Source organism: Oreochromis niloticus, linkage group LG17 (assembly GCF_001858045.2).
Source record: "Oreochromis niloticus isolate F11D_XX linkage group LG17, O_niloticus_UMD_NMBU, whole genome shotgun sequence".
Classification (NCBI taxonomy): Eukaryota; Metazoa; Chordata; class Actinopteri; order Cichliformes; family Cichlidae; genus Oreochromis; species Oreochromis niloticus.
This window is the reverse complement of record NC_031981.2, coordinates 26,476,005-26,496,295: the sequence shown is the minus strand read 5'-3', so window position 1 is coordinate 26,496,295 and position 20,291 is coordinate 26,476,005. Positions and strand designations below refer to the sequence as shown.

The window sequence follows — 20,291 nt, the reverse complement described above, 5'->3', positions numbered from 1 at the left end:
ACAGTCCAGCTAAATATAGAAGCTTGCTTGAAAGTGTGTGGACGCCATCTTGTCAAGAGTCATTTGAACAGCTGAAAGAGAAGCTCACAAGTGCCCCCCTACTTGCTTATGCTGATTTCTCACTGCCATTTGTTGTTGAGACAGATGCCAGCAGTTTAGGACTGGGAGCAGTTCTTTATCAGGCGCAGGGTGGCAGGAAACGTGTTATAGCATACGCCAGCTGAAGGTTGAGAAATGCAGAGAGAAATGACAGAAATTATAGCAGCATGAAATTAGAGCTCCTCGCCCTTAAATGGGCTGTGTCTGAGAAGTTTAGGGGGTATCTCTTAGGCTCCAAATTCACAGTTGTGACAGATAACAACCCCCTCTGTCACCTGAACTCAGCAAAGCTGGGAGCCATCGAACAGCGCTGGGTTGCCCAGTTAGCGCCATTTGACTTTGAGGTGCAGTATCGCCCTGGTCAGTGTAACACAGCAGCCAATACCCTCTCTAGGCAGCCATTAGCAGGGGAGCCCCAGCCTACAGGAGATGAGGAGGAGTTTGATGAATGCATATCCAACTGTAACCTAGTCAGCAGAGGGACAACACTTGGGCTGGATTTAGTAAGTGCAGGTGTAAAATGTTGTCAGGTGAGGCAGGCGCGGGTTACAGCAGTTGAGCAAGACACTCATTTTACTGATTCCCAAGGGAATACACCCACCCTGCCAGGGTATTCTAAGGAAGAGTTGCGACAGTTTCAGAGCTCTGACCCTACTATCAAGTCCTTTAGGCAGTTTTGGGACAAAAAGAAGAAACCCACATACCAGCAGAGGAAAGGTTTGGCTAAATCTGTGATTTCTCTGCTCCGGCAGTGGTCACGTATCATAGAGATTGAGGGACTGTTGTATCGGGTCATTGAGGATGGACATTTGGGGAGGTGTCAGCAGCTCCTTTTGCCAGCTTGTTTAAAGGAAGCTGTACTGGGGAGTGTGCATGATCAGATGGGGCATCAGGGGGTGGAGCAGACCCAGAATCTGTTAAGGCAGAGATGTTTTTGGGTTGGTATGTATGAAGAAGTGGACCAGTGGATTAAGAAATGCTATAGATGTGTGCTCACTAAGTTGCCACAGCCCAAGATTCATGCCCCTGTGAAGCCTTTTCTGGCCACTAGACCTCTTGAAGTGGTGGCAGTTAGGGCTGGGCCATATTATACCGTTCACGGTAATACCGGTATAATGTTAGGCAATGATAGGAAAATGAAATATCGCGATAGACTATGAGTAAAACGCGCATGCGCAGTGCCTTTGTTTTCATACGCACATGGCCGATTGTTGAGTGAAACAGATGAACCAGAATTGGTTTGTAAAAATGGTGCAACTTCAGTGATGAGGAACTGGTTTAGTGTTTGTCTGTCAGATACACGACAGAGCACATTTTTTTGCAGAACATGCAAGCGGGCCGTCGTTATTGCCGTGTTTGTCGGACTAAGATGCTCTTAAATCTGGGAGCAATCTGGGTCCTAACCTCCGTATACTTCAGGTCAAACGAACACTGCAGCATCACTGAGAGTTAAAAACTGTCTAAATTCTTTCAGCTTTAATAAAACGATCAGCATTACTGCTTTACCAGGTGTAACTATGAAGTTTAACTTCCAGGCATCCATGAAAACAGAATTTATTACACTTAACGGAGTTAGAAGTTAGCAGGAAGCTAGCGGAAGTTAGCTCGCTAGTTTCGCTAGTTACCTAAGCATGATATAGCATGTTCTGACTGAGAGATTTCTGAAAAAATTCAAACGTACAGCTCTGCTATCACTTCCAACATAAATGAAGACAGAAAACTAAACAGCAGTGACGTTTGTAGGGTTACTGAAGTTGGGCTACCTGGTATATAATGATGTGCTACGTGATCGCTAGCGACACAGCTATGTTAGCATAACATAAACAGTGAAGCTGGAGGACGAACACTAACACTTTTCCACTTATAAAAGTTAACGTTAAGGTTCCTGATAGTTAGAGACAAATGCAATCGCATGGCAGGATGCTGTAAACGGACTTCAGTCAGGAGAACAACTGAGATAATCCATCCACAATATGAGGTTAGTCATTAATATACTGTTACAACATGGGAATAGAGCAGTTGTGATAGAATACAGCATTAATGAATCAATGGTACAGAAGCGGAGGAAGCAAAAAGAATGAGTTGAGTAAAGTTTGATTTATCTGACTGCTTTGTTTCGCTTAATGTGCCTTATAATCCCGTGCACTTTATGGTCCGAAAAGTACGTACTGCACACTGCAGTTTAATGTTGCAAAGCACCTCTTTTTAACTTCAGTGGATATTATACATGGTTATGCTCAGGATATGTCAGACCGTTTCTACTGGAAATGCCTTTTGGTTAAACTTTCAGCAAGGAATTTGCATTTGCACTGTTAAATTTTTATATAGCTTTAATGCACATAAAAACCAGCTTCTTGTTTAAGTGAAAATAAATGGAAGGTTGTCTTTTTGCTCTAGTAATGTTGTGGAGTTGTATTTTGTCTCGCATCAATTATATCGTCAGTTATATCGTTATCGCAAATTTTCAAATATATATCGTGATAAATATTTTTGGCCATATCGCCCTGCTCTAGTGGCAGTAGATTTTAGTGTGTTGGAGCCAGCCTCAGATGGACGGGAAAATGTGTTGGTGGTTACAGATGTTTTCACCAAGTTCACACAAGCTTTCCCTACACGCGACCAGAAAGCTGATACAACCGCTCAGAGAGTGGTTCATGAGGTATGGTGTACCAGAGAGGTTACGTTCTGATCAGGGCAGAAATTTTGAAAGTGAGGTGATTCAGGAACTGTGCAAGTTATATGGGGTTAAAAAAAGCCGTACTACACCACATCATCCCCAAGGCAACGCACAATGTGAACGATTCAATAGGACACTTCATGACCTATTGCGTATCACCTTCTCTACTGCTCCTTTCTGGATTTTGCTGCCCCTCCCCGGATTGTGTGTACTTGTTGGTTCCAGGGCGCATGTTCTGTCATGTTTGTTGACCTGCTCCCTTGGTGGTCTGGGGTTGCTTGGACTTCTTCCGTGACAGGGGGTGCTCTACTGGGTAACAGGTGGTTCTTGGGCAGCTGGAGCCCTGGGACCCTGATCTTGGCTTACACCAGCCTCTTGTGGGGTCAGCTGCCCATCACCTCTTGTCTCCTGGGATTCCCATCCTTTGGACCTAGGTGTACTGGGATGGCTGCACAGATATCGCAGAGGTGTGTGGTCTTAGGTCTTCGGTACTTATGGGGGCTGTAGATGACCCAGTTCTCTTGGATCCATTGGGCGTTATTGTGCCTTTCCACCTTCATTTTCAAGTACATTTTATGACAAAGACATATACACATACACACACACTCACACTTGACACCCACACTCTCTCTCTCTCTCTCTCTCTCGCTCTCTCTCCCCCACACTCTCACACAGAAACACCGCAAGAAGATAAATAATTTTCTGTAACTGTGCATTACTGGCTTTTTGTGTTCCAGGTGCAGCATGTTTATTTTTCTTACAAGCGAGACAGTTCGCAGTTTGTTGTACACTTTTATTTGTACTCTATCCCACTCCTTTTTTCCTGCCTGTCCTGCCTTAGATATTCTCATACTGTATACCACATAAAAAGTAAAAACTAAAAAAAACAGGTGGGAAGTAACAAAGTGCAAATACTTTGTTACTGTACTTGAGTAAATTTTTCAGTTACCTGTATTTGAGAGGTTTTTTTTCCCACCTTTTTACTTTTACTCCCTACACATTTAAACAAATATCTGTACTTTCTACTCCTTACATTTTCAAAGTGAGCTTATCACTTTTAATTTGATGTATTTGAGGTGAGGTTATTATTTCATGTCACTTCATGCCTTCAAATATTAAATCGATTTGAGCCTAAACAGTAACACCTGAAAGGCAATCCTTGTGTTGCTTGTGTTGCAGTTTGTTGTACAGTGTGTTGCTGTCTAAAGGTCCAGCGGCTCTATTTCACGGGGAGCAAAAAGACTGATAGCTAACTTTATTCAGAGATGGAAAAAGATAAAAAAGCCAGATGTAAGCTTTACATTTCCAGGTTATCAAACACCATTGAGAGGTCCTTACCTTTAAATCTAACCTCGCTTCTTCCTTTCCTATCCTAAGTCCTCATGTTTTTAAATCAGATACTAGGTCTGTACATGTGACATTATGTTTTATCATATTGTGAAACATGCTGTAAATCAAATTGAGGTAAATTAAGTGCTATTTAAAGTTGTGTAAATCCACAAAGACCAGTAAACCTCAGAGAAACAGCAGCACAGATCAGCTGATCACAACTGATCTGTTCTACTCAACTGATAAAAGCCGGGTACATTTACTAGAATTGAAATTTAGACTTAAAATTAAGTTTGTAACCCCACCTACATATTTTTTTTTTATTACATGAATATAGCACATGGTTCAGTTAGCTTTGCACAAAAATACTTGGTAAAATCATCCTCCCAAGAGCTACTTTTTACGTTCTTATTTTGAGTACATTTCAGAGCCTGTACTTTCACTTTCACGTCTACTTAGTACAGAATGTCTGTACTTGTATCACCTCTAAAAAAAATAGAAATGAAGAAATAAACAGATTAAAGAAACACCTGAATGAGAGTCTTATCTCGGAAAAGCAAAATATGTTTGGCACAACAGTGCATTCAGATCAGAATTTTGAATGCAAAACCTGACAGACAGGGCAGGATTTGAAAGAAAAAGAAAAACAATAAAAGAGCTCATTATAGACTACCAAGTTTAACACCCACGTGCTTGAAAAACATGCACGAACAATTAACCCAAGTAATTTCACATAGCAAAAGAGAAAATGAAGGCTCAGTGACGCATAAAAGGAGATAATTTTCATTCATTCTTAATTAAAAAAAACGTTGTGGTGAACCCTTTGTTTAAATCTACAATTGAACAAAGGTTGTGGTAAAGGTGATGACATTATCACAAACGAGGATATGAGTGTCTGAATGTTCATAATGTAAAAATGTAAACACGCCCAATCCTGAGATCAACTGTTCAGTCTATAAGGAGTAGCAGTTCTCCTCGGGTTTAGTATCACAGTCCAGGGAAACTAATCTGCAGAAGTGACCTGTTCATCACAATGAAGCTGACTGCTCTGATTCTCCTCTGGGCACTATCCAGCACAGGTAACTCCACTTTTGCTTATTGTTTAGGATGTAAATTTTACTGTCAAAGAAAGAAGTTAAAAATTATTTTATATAGATGTTATAGCACCTTAACCCTTTAAAGCCTGAACAATAAAATAACTGCCAGAAAATTCTAATTTTTTGAAAATGGAGTGTTTATTGGAATTTTATATATTCAAATTAAAATTTGTTAGAAACATTAATTATGTTTTAATATCCATGTATGACTTAATTTCTATCATATTTGCTACATCTTTTAAAAATTGCTTAAAAATGTATTGTGTGGGGGTGACATTGATGATATAGAAAACTCAAAAACTGTATCAAATATGATAAACTCATTGTTAAGATGTTAAGATCTTCCTGTCAGAGGTGGGAAATAACAAAGTAAAAATACTCTGTTACTCTTTTTAAGTAAAAAAATTTCAGGTATACTGAAGTATTTATTTTTCTGAAAACTTTTTTATTCCTTATATTTTTAACACACACAACTTTACTTTCTACTCCTTGCATTTTCAAAACAAGGCTGTTTTGGTATTATTTATAGCGTTTATACTTGAGCAGGGGTGTCCAACTCCAGTCCTCGAGAGCTACTGTCCTGCAGCTTTTAATTCAATTCAATTCAATTCAATTCAATTTTATTTATATAGCGCCAAATCACAACAAAAGTCGCCTCAAGGCGCTTTATATTGTACAGTATACTCTATAATAACAGATACAGAGAAAAACCCAACAATCATATGACCCCCTATGAGCAAGCACTTTGGCGACAGTGGGAAGGAAAAACTCCCTTTTGACAGGAAGAAACCTCCGGCAGAACTAGGCTCAGGGACCATCTGCTGCAACCGGTTGGGGTGAGAGAAGGAAAACAGGATAAAGACATGCTGTGGAAGAGAGGGAGAGATTAATAACAGGTATGATTCAATGCAGAGAGGTCTATTAACACATAGTGAGTGAGAAAGGTGACTGGAAAGGAAAAACTCAATGCATCATGGGAATCCCTGGCACCCTACGTCTATTGCAGCATAACTAAGGGAGGATTCAGGGTCACCTGGTCCAGCCCTAACTGTATGCTTTAGCAAAAAGGAAAGTTTTAAGCCTAATCTTAAAAGTAGAGATAGTGTCTGTCTCCCGAATCCAACCTGGAAGCTGCTTCCACAGAAGAGGGGCCTGAAAACTGAAGGCTCTCCCTCCCATTCTACGTTTAAATACTTTTAGATGCATCCTTTTTCCGACACACCTAAATCAAATGAATGGCTTTGTTACCAGGCCTTTGCCAAACTTGATGGCACGCTGAAGAGGTAATACAATCATTTGATTTCGCTGTGTTGGATTATGGATGCATCTAAAAGTTGTAGGACAGTAGCTCTCAAAAACTGGAGTTGGACACCCCTGTACTCGGGGGTTAAAGTGGGCTTGTGTTGTAATCAGCATCTAGCTAGCGCTACAGAAGAGGGATGAGCATAAAAGACGTGACGTTTCTACAAGATTTCTATCAGCTAAGCAAACATCAACAAATACGTAAACTGTGTGCAGTTTGTCGCACAGTGTGTTGCAGCTAGAGGTCCAGCTGTTGTATTTCACAGGGAGAGAAAAGAGTGACAGCTAACTTTATTGAGAGATCGAGAAAGATGTAATAAATGACAGGACAGGAAAGGAAGAAGAGGGATTTAAAGGTAATGACTGCTCTGTGACGCTTGATAAACTGAAGATTTAAAGCTTACATGCAATGTTGTAATATTCATATACTGGATGCGTATATGATGTGTTTTTATAAATGTTGTATTTTAATTTTGTGAAACCTCCTTCACTTAGTATGCTAACTTTGTTGCATGACAATTCTGGATTCGTTTTGTCCAGGATAAACAGGTTAGCTTACATTAATGTGGTGAAATCACAGTAAAGGTCTGTGTTGGACTTATACTCAGTGGCTGTGGTGGTCAGTGTTAGGTTACATCAAGTGCAGCAGAGATTAACTTACATTTAAGCTGATGATGCTTAGATTTATTCACTGAATGCAATCTTTATGCCAAATTTATACTGCCTAGTATAAAGACAATATACATTATATTATTAATGTAGGAAATGGAACTTAGCCGAAACCTCTACTTTCATCTAGTTTACTTCAGTTGTGTAAATCCACAAATAGCAGGTCAGCTGATCAAAACTTGTACACAAAGAAAATTGAATGGAGCTCACAATATAAATGATTGTGAACTGTTCATATTTTCTTGAGCTACTACAAAAGACCTTAGTGTTCCTCCACTTGCCGAATCTTGCTTTTAACCCCTGACCATTCTAATTTTTCTGTATAGCTGTAGAGGCAAAGTCACACCTATTTTTTAAGTCTTTTTTACAGTTTGTATTCTAAATAACAGATTCAAGCTGAGCACATTCATTAGAATTAGATTAGATTCAAATAACATTTGTATTCCCATGTACTAAAATTATTTTCATATTAGATTAATATAGCTGAAGGTCCAAATACCTCTGCATAAAAATAGATAGTGGAATCATCCTTCAAGGATATTTATACTTTTTGTAAATATCAGAGCCTGTACTTTTCACTTTTACCTGAGTAAAGAAGTTGCTTCTGTATTTCATCTTTTACTGGACTATATTTAACACAAGTATATGTACTTCCACTTAAATGCAGAATGTCTGTACTTTTGCCACCTTCGCTGCCTGTGGCTAAGAAAGGTAGACAAGATCATTTAATAATTGGAATGGTGGTAGGACACTCCCTGGTAACATGACTCTCTATGCGGGGAGTTGAACTGTGAATTTTAAATAGAAAGTAATTACATGTAAAAATTAAGAAAGGGAGACAAAGAAAGAAAGAAAGAAAGAAAGAAATATATAAAAGATACTGTATGACTGGGTTAATGAGACATGTTGAATAAAGGGCTTTAGGTGTTTAAGTAGCAAAATGCTATATATGAACCAATTGTATTAGTTTGGGTAACAGTGTAAAGAAATAGAAGAGATAAAGCCTATTTAATAATGCAGGTATTTAAAAAACCCCAGTAATCTTTGATTTTTAACTAAAATCCTTTCACTGTTTCTCTCCTGCTTGCAGCTGGAGCACTTCAGTGCCAAACCTGCACAAATCAGACGTGTTCAAGCACAGTAACAGTGAACTGTTCTTCAGAGACCATGTGTGTCACAGCTACTATTTTAGGTAATCTTTTCTTCATATTATCTGATAAATTTCAGTAAATTTCAATGACTGTGAAGTTATGTGTACTTTCTGTCAACATTAATAAAATTCATCATTAAAAATATTACAATTAACTTTGAATTTGCAGCTAAATCCTCTGGAACTACAGCAACACAAATCTACAAGGCGTGTGCATCTTCCTCTCTGTGTCCAGCTACGGGCAATCAGACATTTTCAGTTGACCTGGGTGTTGAAAGTGTTCTTGCATCTGCCATGTGCTGCAACACGGATAACTGCAACTCACAAAATCTGCCTGGTAACTACAAATCTATAAGTGTTTTATTAAAGAAACAGTAACAGAAAGAGATAAGAAACAATCATTTTGATATATGCTGAAATGTTCTCTGTAATAAAATTAAATGATGTTCTTTTCTGTTTCAGCTCCTACTCCTCAGTCAAGTAACGGCCTACAATGTAACGCTTGTGCCACCTCTAAGTGCAACACTCCATTACAGTGTCAGGGAGTGGAGGACCAATGCTTTCAATCAATGAGTAAGTCTTCTTGATGTGTACTTTAACAAAGATTGTCTTTAAATTAGTTTTTCTGCCTGGAATAAATTCAACCAACATTGTTTTTTTTAATCAGTCAGTGGAAACATAAAGCATTTTATCATTATTTAAGTAATATTTTGTACTTTAACTCTTTAAACGTTAAGATTCGATAATCAGTTTATAACATGTAACAGATTTTAAAAATATATATCAATATTTGTAGTATGGAGGTATTCATTAACCTCTCAGTTATTGTTGTGAGTAATCATTTGTTTACAACAACAGCTGAAAACAAAGAGATAATTGTCCACCAAAAAAGGACAAAGTAAAAAAAATACGATAATGGTTAATCTGCCTGGAACAAATTCAACCAACTTTCTTTTCAGAATGTTCTGCAGTCATAAAAGCATTTTATCAGTATTTAAATGTTATTTTCTACTTTAAATCTTGAAAGATGAAGATTTGATAATCAGTTTATGACATGTTACAGATTTGTCCACAACACATAAATATATTAGTTAACAACTATTCTCAAAATTAAAGAAAAAAATCATTATTTGTAACATGGACATACATGTCCATCACAACAAGAGAAAAGTAAAGAAAATGGAAAGAGTAGCACTTTGAATTCTTGTTGATGGAGAAACCATTTATCTGCTTTAAATGAAAAACAATGTGTGATAATAGAACACCCAGTGTCGGAACACTGTTCATTAAAAGAAAATCACTTTGGCTTATGACATTGTGACTACATGTTTTCAATAACATAAATGTGAAAGTCACTAAACAACTGACTGAAAATCAGGCTTATGAAAGAAAGATTTTAATGATAGATGTTCTCAGAAAATGCTACATGTTGGAAGACCACCTATGGTGTACGAGAGGTACAATGCACTTCCCTGATCATTTGCAAACCAATAATGATGGTCAATGCCCAAAACTCTACAGGTGATCTACAGTGTAGCTTGATAATTTTCTTTTGACTGAAAAATAGTTAGAAGCTCTAAATAAAATGTAATACAATATATTTATTAATAAATTCCTGTAATAGGAGTGTTCATGCATAAAAAAACAAAAACATTTTTAATGATAATACTCTGAGTACACATTTTGATTTTCACAGTCATGTTTATCTTATGATATATTTTTTTGGTTACAGTTCACATGTCAAAATGAAAGATTTTGAGCAACAAATTACCCTGATGCATCATCAGCGTTACACACAATAGTCAGAGAGCACGAAAGAGGCAAACTGTAAAACTGCTGTATGAAAGTGTGTGTGAACTGGTAAATATGCCTTGGAATAAAATTAAATTGGGGCCTTTATTAGAGTACAAAATCGCAATAAATGTACCTGTTGTTTTACCATTTAACATGTCTTACCAACAGGCACTAAAATGACATAATAATAAATATTACTAGATATCAGCAAACAGATTTTTAAGATGTACTGAGTAATCCTTTAAATATGATAATATATTATGAAATCATGACATTAAAAATTTCTGAAATTGTTCAAACTAATTTTTGATCTGCAGTGAGGGACGGCACCAACAGTTTCCCAGCTTACGGCTGTGCATCTGCAAACCTGTGTGCAGCTGCTTCAAGCCTGGGTTCTCTACCTTTCATGCAGATGGCTGGTACCATAACAAGTGGACCAAACTGTACTTCACGCACAACCACTGCTGCACCAACCACAACAACAAAAGCTGCTTCAACCACAACTACAGCTGCACCAACAACAACTACTGCTGCACCAACAACAACTACTCCAACTACGACCACTGTTGCCCCAACCACTACAACAACTGCACCAACCACAACAACTGCACCAACCACAACAACTGCTGCACCAACCACAACAATAGTCGTAGATACCAGAACAACTTCTGCACCAACATTGACAACAGCTGGAGCACTTCAGTGCCAAACCTGCACAAATCAGACGTGTTCAAGCACAGTAACAGTGAACTGTTCTTCAGAGACCATGTGTGTTACAGCTACTATTTTAGGTAATCTTTTCTTCATATTATCTGATACATTTCAGTAAATTTCAATGACTATGAAGTTATGTGTGCTTTCCATCAACATTAATAAAATTCATTATTAAAAGTATTTAAATTACTTTGAATTTGCAGCTACCTCATCTGGAACTACAGCAACACAATTCTACAAGGCGTGTGCATCTTCCTCTCTGTGTCCAGCTACGGGCAATCAGACATTTTCAGTTAACCTGGGTGTTCAAAGTGTTCTTGCATCTGCCACGTGCTGCAACACGGATAACTGCAACTCACAAAATCTGCCTGGTAACTACAAATCTATAAGTGTTTTATTAAAGAAACAGTAACAGAAAGAGATAAGAAACAATCATTTTGATATATGCTGAAATGTTCTCTGTAATAAAATTAAATGATGTTCTTTTCTGTTTCAGCTCCTACTCCTCAGTCAAGTAACGGCCTACTATGTAACACTTGTGTCGCCTCTCAGTGCAACACTACATTACAGTGTCAGGGAGTGGAGGACCAATGCTTTCAATCAACGAGTAAGTCTTCTTGAAGTGTACTTTAACAAAGATTGTCTTTAAATTAGTTTTTCTGCCTGGAATAAATTCAACCAACATTGTTTTTTTTAATCAGTCAGTGGAAACATAAAGCATTTTATCATTATTTAAGTAATATTTTGTACTTTAACTCTTTAAACGTTAAGATTCGATAATCAGTTTATAACATGTAACAGATTTTAAAAATATATATCAATATTTGTAGTATGGAGGTATTCATTAACCTCTCAGTTATTGTTGTGAGTAATCATTTGTTTACAACAACAGCTGAAAACAAAGAGATAATTGTCCACCAAAAAAGGACAAAGTAAAAAAAAAAATACGATAAAATCAAGAGTAGCACTTTGATTTCTTGTTGATGGAGAAATCATTTATCTGTTTTAAATGAAAAACAATGTGTGATAATAGAACACCCAGTGTCGGAACACTGTTCATTAAAAGGAAATCACTTTGACTTATGACATTGTGACTACATGTTTTCAATAACATAAATGTGAAAGTCACTAAACAACTGACTGAAAATCAGGCTTATGAAAGAAAGATTTTAATGATAGATGTTCTCAGAAAATGCTACATGTTGGAAGACCACCTATGGTGTACGAGAGGTACAATGCACTTCCCTGATCATTTGCAAACCAATAATGATGGTCAATGCCCAAAACTCTACAGGTGATCTACAGTGTAGCTTGATGATTTTCTTTTGACTGAAAAATAAGAAGCTAATAAGAAGCTCGAAATAAAATGTAATACAATACAATATATTTATTAATAAATTCCTGTGACAGGAGTGGTCCTGCATAAAAAAGAAAAACATTTTTAATGATAATACTCTGAGTACACATTTTGATTTTCACAGTCATGTTTATCTTATGATATATTTTTTGGTTTCAGTTCACATGTCAGAATGAAAGATTTTGAACAACAAATTACCCTGATGCATCATCAGCGTTACACACAATAGTCAGAGAGCACGAAAGAGGCAAACTGTAAAACTGCTGTATGAAAGTGTGTGTGAACTGGTAAATATGCCTTGGAATAAAATTAAATTGGGGCCTTTATTAGAGTACAAAATCGCAATAAATGTACCTGTTGTTTTACCATTTAACATGTCTTACCAACAGGCACTAAAATGACATAATAATAAATATTACTAGATATCAGCAAACAGATTTTTAAGATGTACTGAGTAATCCTTTAAATATGATAATATATTATGAAATCATGACATTAAAAATTTCTGAAATTGTTCAAACTAATTTTTGATCGGCAGTGAGGGACGGCACCAACAGTTTCCCAGCTTACGGCTGTGCATCTGCAAACCTGTGTGCAGCTGCTTCAAGCCTGGGTTCTCTACCTTTCATGCAGATGGCTGGTACCATAACAAGTGGACCAAACTGTACTTCACGCACAACCACTGCTGCACCAACCACAACAACAAAAGCTGCTTCAACCACAACTACAGCTGCACCAACAACAACTACTGCTGCACCAACAACAACTACTCCAACTACGACCACTGTTGCCCCAACCACTACAACAACTGCACCAACCACAACAACTGCTGCACCAACCACAACAATAGTCGTAGATACCAGAACAACTTCTGCACCAACATTGACAACAGCTGGAGCACTTCAGTGCCAAACCTGCACAAATCAGACGTGTTCAAGCACAGTAACAGTGAACTGTTCTTCAGAGACCATGTGTGTTACAGCTACTATTTTAGGTAATCTTTTCTTCATATTATCTGATACATTTCAGTAAATTTCAATGACTATGAAGTTATGTGTGCTTTCCATCAACATTAATAAAATTCATTATTAAAAGTATTTAAATTACTTTGAATTTCCAGCTACCTCATCTGGAACTACAGCAACACAATTCTACAAGGCGTGTGCATCTTCCTCTCTGTGTCCAGCTACGGGCAATCAGACATTTTCAGTTAACCTGGGTGTTCAAAGTGTTCTTGCATCTGCCACGTGCTGCAACACGGATAACTGCAACTCACAAAATCTGCCTGGTAACTACAAATCTATAAGTGTTTTATTAAAGAAACAGTAACAGAAAGAGATAAGAAACAATCATTTGATATATGCTGAAATGTTCTCTGTAATCAAATTAAATGATGTTCTTTTCTGTTTCAGCTCCTACTCCTCAGTCAAGTAACGGCCTACTATGTAACACTTGTGTCGCCTCTCAGTGCAACACTACATTACAGTGTCAGGGAGTGGAGGACCAATGCTTTCAATCAATGAGTAAGTCTTCTTGAAGTGTACTTTAACAAAGATTGTCTTTAAATTAGTTTTTCTGCCTGGAATAAATTCAACCAACATTGTTTTTTTTAATCAGTCAGTGGAAACATAAAGCATTTTATCATTATTTAAGTAATATTTTGTACTTTAACTCTTTAAACGTTAAGATTCGATAATCAGTTTATAACATGTAACAGATTTTAAAAATATATATCAATATTTGTAGTATGGAGGTATTCATTAACCTCTCAGTTATTGTTGTGAGTAATCATTTGTTTACAACAACAGCTGAAAACAAAGAGATAATTGTCCACCAAAAAAGGACAAAGTAAAAAAAAAATACGATAAAATCAAGAGTAGCACTTTGATTTCTTGTTGATGGAGAAATCATTTATCTGTTTTAAATGAAAAACAATGTGTGATAATAGAACACCCAGTGTCGGAACACTGTTCATTAAAAGGAAATCACTTTGACTTATGACATTGTGACTACATGTTTTCAATAACATAAATGTGAAAGTCACTAAACAACTGACTGAAAATCAGGCTTATGAAAGAAAGATTTTAATGATAGATGTTCTCAGAAAATGCTACATGTTGGAAGACCACCTATGGTGTACGAGAGGTACAATGCACTTCCCTGATCATTTGCAAACCAATAATGATGGTCAATGCCCAAAACTCTACAGGTGATCTACAGTGTAGCTTGATGATTTTCTTTTGACTGAAAAATAAGAAGCTAATAAGAAGCTCTAAATAAAATGTAATACAATACAATATATTTATTAATAAATTCCTGTGACAGGAGTGGTCCTGCATAAAAAAGAAAAACATTTTTAATGATAATACTCTGAGTACACATTTTGATTTTCACAGTCATGTTTATCTTATGATATATTTTTTGGTTTCAGTTCACATGTCAGAATGAAAGATTTTGAACAACAAATTACCCTGATGCATCATCAGCGTTACACACAATAGTCAGAGAGCACGAAAGAGGCAAACTGTAAAACTGCTGTATGAAAGTGTGTGTGAACTGGTAAATATGCCTTGGAATAAAATTAAATTGGGGCCTTTATTAGAGTACAAAATCGCAATAAATGTACCTGTTGTTTTACCATTTAACATGTCTTACCAACAGGCACTAAAACGACATAATAATAAATATTACTAGATATCAGCAAACAGATTTTTAAGATGTACTGAGTAATCCTTTAAATATGATAATATATTATGAAATCATGACATTAAAAATTTCTGAAATTGTTCAAACTAATTTTTGATCTGCAGTGAGGGACGGCACCAACAGTTTCCCAGCTTACGGCTGTGCATCTGCAAACCTGTGTGCAGCTGCTTCAAGCCTGGGTTCTCTACCTTTCATGCAGATGGCTGGTACCATAACAAGTGGACCAAACTGTACTTCACGCACAACCACTGCTGCACCAACCACAACAACAAAAGCTGCTTCAACCACAACTACAGCTGCACCAACAACAACTACTGCTGCACCAACAACAACTACTCCAACTACGACCACTGTTGCCCCAAACACTACAACAACTGCACCAACCACAACAACTGCTGCACCAACCACAACAATAGTCGTAGATACCAGAACAACTTCTGCACCAACATCGACAACAGCTGGAGCACTTCAGTGCCAAACCTGCACAAATCAGACGTGTTCAAGCACAGTAACAGTGAACTGTTCTTCAGAGACCATGTGTGTTACAGCTACTATTTTAGGTAATCTTTTCTTCATATTATCTGATACATTTCAGTAAATTTCAATGACTATGAAGTTATGTGTGCTTTCCATCAACATTAATAAAATTCATTATTAAAAGTATTTAAATTACTTTGAATTTCCAGCTACCTCATCTGGAACTACAGCAACACAAATCTACAAGGCGTGTGCATCTTCCTCTCTGTGTCCAGCTACGGGCAATCAGACATTTTCAGTTAACCTGGGTGTTCAAAGTGTTCTTGCATCTGCCACGTGCTGCAACACGGATAACTGCAACTCACAAAATCTGCCTGGTAACTACAAATCTATAAGTGTTTTATTAAAGAACAGTAACAGAAAGAGATAAGAAACAATCATTTTGATATATGCTGAAATGTTCTCTGTAATAAAATTAAATGATGTTCTTTTCTGTTTCAGCTCCTACTCCTCAGTCAAGTAACGGCCTACTATGTAACACTTGTGTCGCCTCTCAGTGCAACACTACATTACAGTGTCAGGGAGTGGAGGACCAATGCTTTCAATCAATGAGTAAGTCTTCTTGATGTGTACTTTAACAAAGATTGTCTTTAAATTAGTTTTCTGCCTGGAATAAATTCAACCAACATTCTTTTTTTTAATCAGTCAGTGGAAACATAAAGCATTTTATCATTATTTAAGTAATATTTTGTACTTTAACTCTTTAAACGTTAAGCTTCGATAATCAGTTTATAACATGTAACAGATTTTAAAAATATATATCAATATTTGTAGTATGGAGGTATTCATTAACCTCTCAGTTATTGTTGTGAGTAATCATTTGTTTACACCAACAGCTGAAAACAAAGAGATAATTGTCCACCAAAAAAGGACAAAGTAAAAAAAAAAAACGATAAAATCAAGAATAGCACTTTGATTTCTTGTTGATGGAGAAATCATTTATCTGTTTTAAATGAAAAACAATGTGTGATAATAGAACACCCAGTGTCGGAACACTGTTCATTAAAAGGAAATCACTTTGACTTATGACATTGTGACTACATGTTTTCAATAACATAAATGTGAAAGTCACTAAACAACTGACTGAAAATCAGGCTTATGAAAGAAAGATTTTAATGATAGATGTTCTCAGAAAATGCTACATGTTGGAAGACCACCTATGGTGTACGAGAGGTACAATGCACTTCCCTGATCATTTGCAAACCAATAATGATGGTCAATGCCCAAAACTCTACAGGTGATCTACAGTGTAGCTTGATGATTTCTTTTGACTGAAAAATAAGAAGCTAATAAGAAGCTCTAAATAAAATGTAATACAATACAATATATTTATTAATAAATTCCTGTGACAGGAGTGGTCCTGCATAAAAAAGAAAAACATTTTTAATGATAATACTCTGAGTACACATTTTGATTTTCACAGTCATGTTTATCTTATGATATATTTTTTGGTTACAGTTCACATGTCAGAATGAAAGATTTGAACAACAAATTACCCTGATGCATCATCAGCGTTACACACAATAGTCAGAGAGCACGAAAGAGGCAACTGTAAACTGCTGTATGAAAGTGTGTGTGAACTGGTAAATATGCCTTGGAATAAAATTAAATTGGGCCTTTATTAGAGTACAAAATCGCAATAAATGTACCTGTTGTTTTACCATTTAACATGTCTTACCAACAGGCACTAAATGACATAATATAAATATTACTAGATATCAGCAAACAGATTTTAAGATGTACTGAGTAATCCTTAAATATGATAATATATTATGAAATCATGACATTAAAAATTTCTGAATTGTTCAAACTAATTTTTGATCTGCAGTGAGGGACGGCACCAACATTTCCCAGCTTACGGCTGTGCATCTGCAAACCTGTGTGCAGCTGCTTCAAGCCTGGGTTCTCTACCTTTCATGCAGATGGCTGGTACATAACAAGTGGACCAAACTGTACTTCACGCACAACCACTGCTGCACCAACCACAACAACAAAGCTGCTTCAACCACAACTACAGCTGCACCAACAACAACTACTGCTGCACCAACAACAACTACTCCAACTACACCACTGTTGCCCCAACCACTACAACAACTGCACCAACCACAACAACTGCTGCACCAACCAACAATAGTCGTAGATACCAGAACAACTTCTGCACCAACATTGACAACAGCTGGAGCACTTCAGTGCCAAACCTGCACAAATCAGACGTGTTCAAGCACAGTAACAGTGAACTGTTCTTCAGAGACCATGTGTGTTACAGCTACTATTTAGGTAATCTTTTCTTCATATTATCTGATACATTCAGTAAATTTCAATGACTATGAAGTTATGTGTGCTTTCCATCAACATTAATAAAATTCATTATAAAAGTATTTAAATTACTTTGAATTTCCAGCTACCTCATCTGGAACTACAGCACACAATTCTACAAGGCGTGTGCATCTTCCTCTCTGTGTCCAGCTACGGGCAATCAGACATTTTCAGTTAACCTGGGTGTTCAAAGTGTTCTTGCATCTGCCACGTGCTGCAACACGGATAACTGCAACTCACAAAATCTGCCTGGTAACTACAAATCTATAAGTGTTTATTAAAGAACAGTAACAGAAAGAGATAAGAACAATCATTTTGATATATGCTGAAATGTTCTCTGTAATAAATTAAATGATGTTCTTTCTGTTTCAGCTCCTACTCCTCAGTCAAGTAACGGCTACTATGTAACACTTGTGTCGCCTCTCAGTGCAACACTACATTACAGTGTCAGGGAGTGGAGGACCAATGCTTTCAATCAAGAGTAAGTCTTCTTGAGTGTACTTTAACAAAGATTGTCTTTAAATTAGTTTTTCTGCCTGGAATAATTCAACCAACATTGTTTTTTTAATCAGTCAGTGGAAACATAAAGCATTTATCATTATTTAGTAATTTTGTACTTAACTCTTTAAACGTTAAGATTCGATAATCAGTTTATACATGTAACAGATTTTAAAATATATATCAATATTTGTAGTATGGAGGTATTCATTAACCTCTCAGTTATTGTTGTGAGTAATCATTTGTTTACAACAACAGCTGAAAACAAAGAGATAATTGTCCACCAAAAAGGACAAAGTAAAAAAAAAAATACGATAAAATCAAGAGTAGCACTTGATTTCTTGTTGATGGAGAAATCATTATCTGTTTAAATGAAAACATGTGTGATAATAGAACACCCAGTGTCGGAACACTGTTCATTAAAAGGAATCACTTTGACTTATGACATTGTGACTACATGTTTTCAATAACATAAATGTGAAAGTCACTAAACAACTGACTGAAAATCAGGCTTATGAAAGAAGATTTTAATGAGATGTTCTCAGAAAATGCTACATGTTGGAAGACCACCTATGGTGTACGAGAGGTACAATGCACTTCCCTGATCATTTGCAAACCAATAATGATGGTCAATGCCCAAAACTCTACAGGTGATCTACAGTGTAGCTTGATGATTTTCTTTGACTGAAAATAAGAAGCTAATAAGAAGCTCGAAATAAATGTATACAATACAATATATTTATTAATAAATTCCTGTGACAGGAGTGGTCCTGCATAAAAAGAAAACATTTTAATGATAATACTCTGAGTACACATTTGATTTTCACAGTCATGTTATCTTATGATATATTTTTTGGTTTCAGTTCACATGTCAGAATGAAAGATTTTGAACAACAATTACCCTGATGCATCATCAGCGTTACACACAATGTCAGAGAGCACGAAAGCAAACTGTAAAACTGCTGTATGAAAGTGTGTGTGAATGGTAAATATGCCTGGAATAAATTAAATTGGGGCTTTATTAGAGTACAAAATCGCAATATTACCTGTTGTTTTACCATTTAACATGTCTTACCAACAGGCACTAAAATGACATAATAATAAATATTACTAGATATCAGCAACAGATTTTTAAGATGTACTGAGTATCTTTAATATGATAATATATATGAATCATGACATTAAAATTTCTGAAATTGTTCAATAATTTTTGATCGCAGTGAGGGACGGCACCAACAGTTTCCCAGCTTACGGCTGTGCATCTGCAACCTGTGTGCAGTGCTTCAAGCTGGGTTCTCTACCTTTCATGCAGATGGCTGGTACCATAACAGTGGACCAACTGTACTTCACGCACAACCACTGCTGCACCAACCACAACAACAAAGCTGCTTCAACACAACTACAGCTGCACCAACAACACTACTGCTGCACAACAACTACTCCACTACGACCATGTTGCCCAACCACTACACAACTGCACCAACCCAACAACTGCTGCCCACCACAACAATAGTCGTAGATACCAGAACAACTTCTGCACCAATGACAACAGCTGGAGCACTTCAGTGCCAAACCTGCACAAATCAGACGTGTTCAAGCACCGTAACAGTGAACTGTTCTTCAGAGACCATGTGTGTTACAGCTACTATTTAGGTAATTTTTTTCATATTATCTGATACATTTCAGTAAATTTCAATGACTATGAGTTATGTGTGCTTTCATCAACATAATAAATTCATTATAAAGTATTTAAATTACTTTGAATTTCCAGCTACCTCATCTGGAACTAGCAACACAATCTACAAGCGTGTGCATCTTCCTTCTGTGTCCAGCTACGGCAATCGACATTTCAGTTAACTGGGTGTTCAAGTGTTCTTGCATCTGCCACGTGCTGCAACACGGATAACTGCAACTCACAAATCTGCCTGGTAACTACAAATCTATAAGTGTTTATTAAGAACAGTAACAGAAAGAGATAAGAACATCATTTTGATATATGCTGAAATGTTCTCTGTAATAAATTAAATGATGTTCTTTTCTGTTCAG

At 36.7% G+C, this 20,291-nt stretch overlaps 1 protein-coding gene across 1 annotated transcript; it reads left to right on the top strand.

The window, feature by feature from the left end:
• The first annotated feature begins 266 nt into the window (after positions 1-266).
• LOC109195026 (mucin-5AC-like) lies at positions 267-19,758 on the top strand. The gene is made up of 15 exons (XM_019346427.1): positions 267-1,169; positions 5,091-5,184; positions 8,264-8,365; positions 8,493-8,660; positions 8,786-8,896; positions 10,435-10,908; positions 11,035-11,202; positions 11,328-11,438; positions 12,727-13,182; positions 13,309-13,476; positions 13,601-13,711; positions 14,999-15,454; positions 15,581-15,748; positions 15,873-15,983; positions 19,466-19,758. Exons 1-15 carry the CDS (start codon positions 267-269, stop codon positions 19,756-19,758), a joined length of 3,894 nt encoding a protein of 1,297 aa, XP_019201972.1.
• Positions 19,759-20,291: the final 533 nt, after the last annotated feature.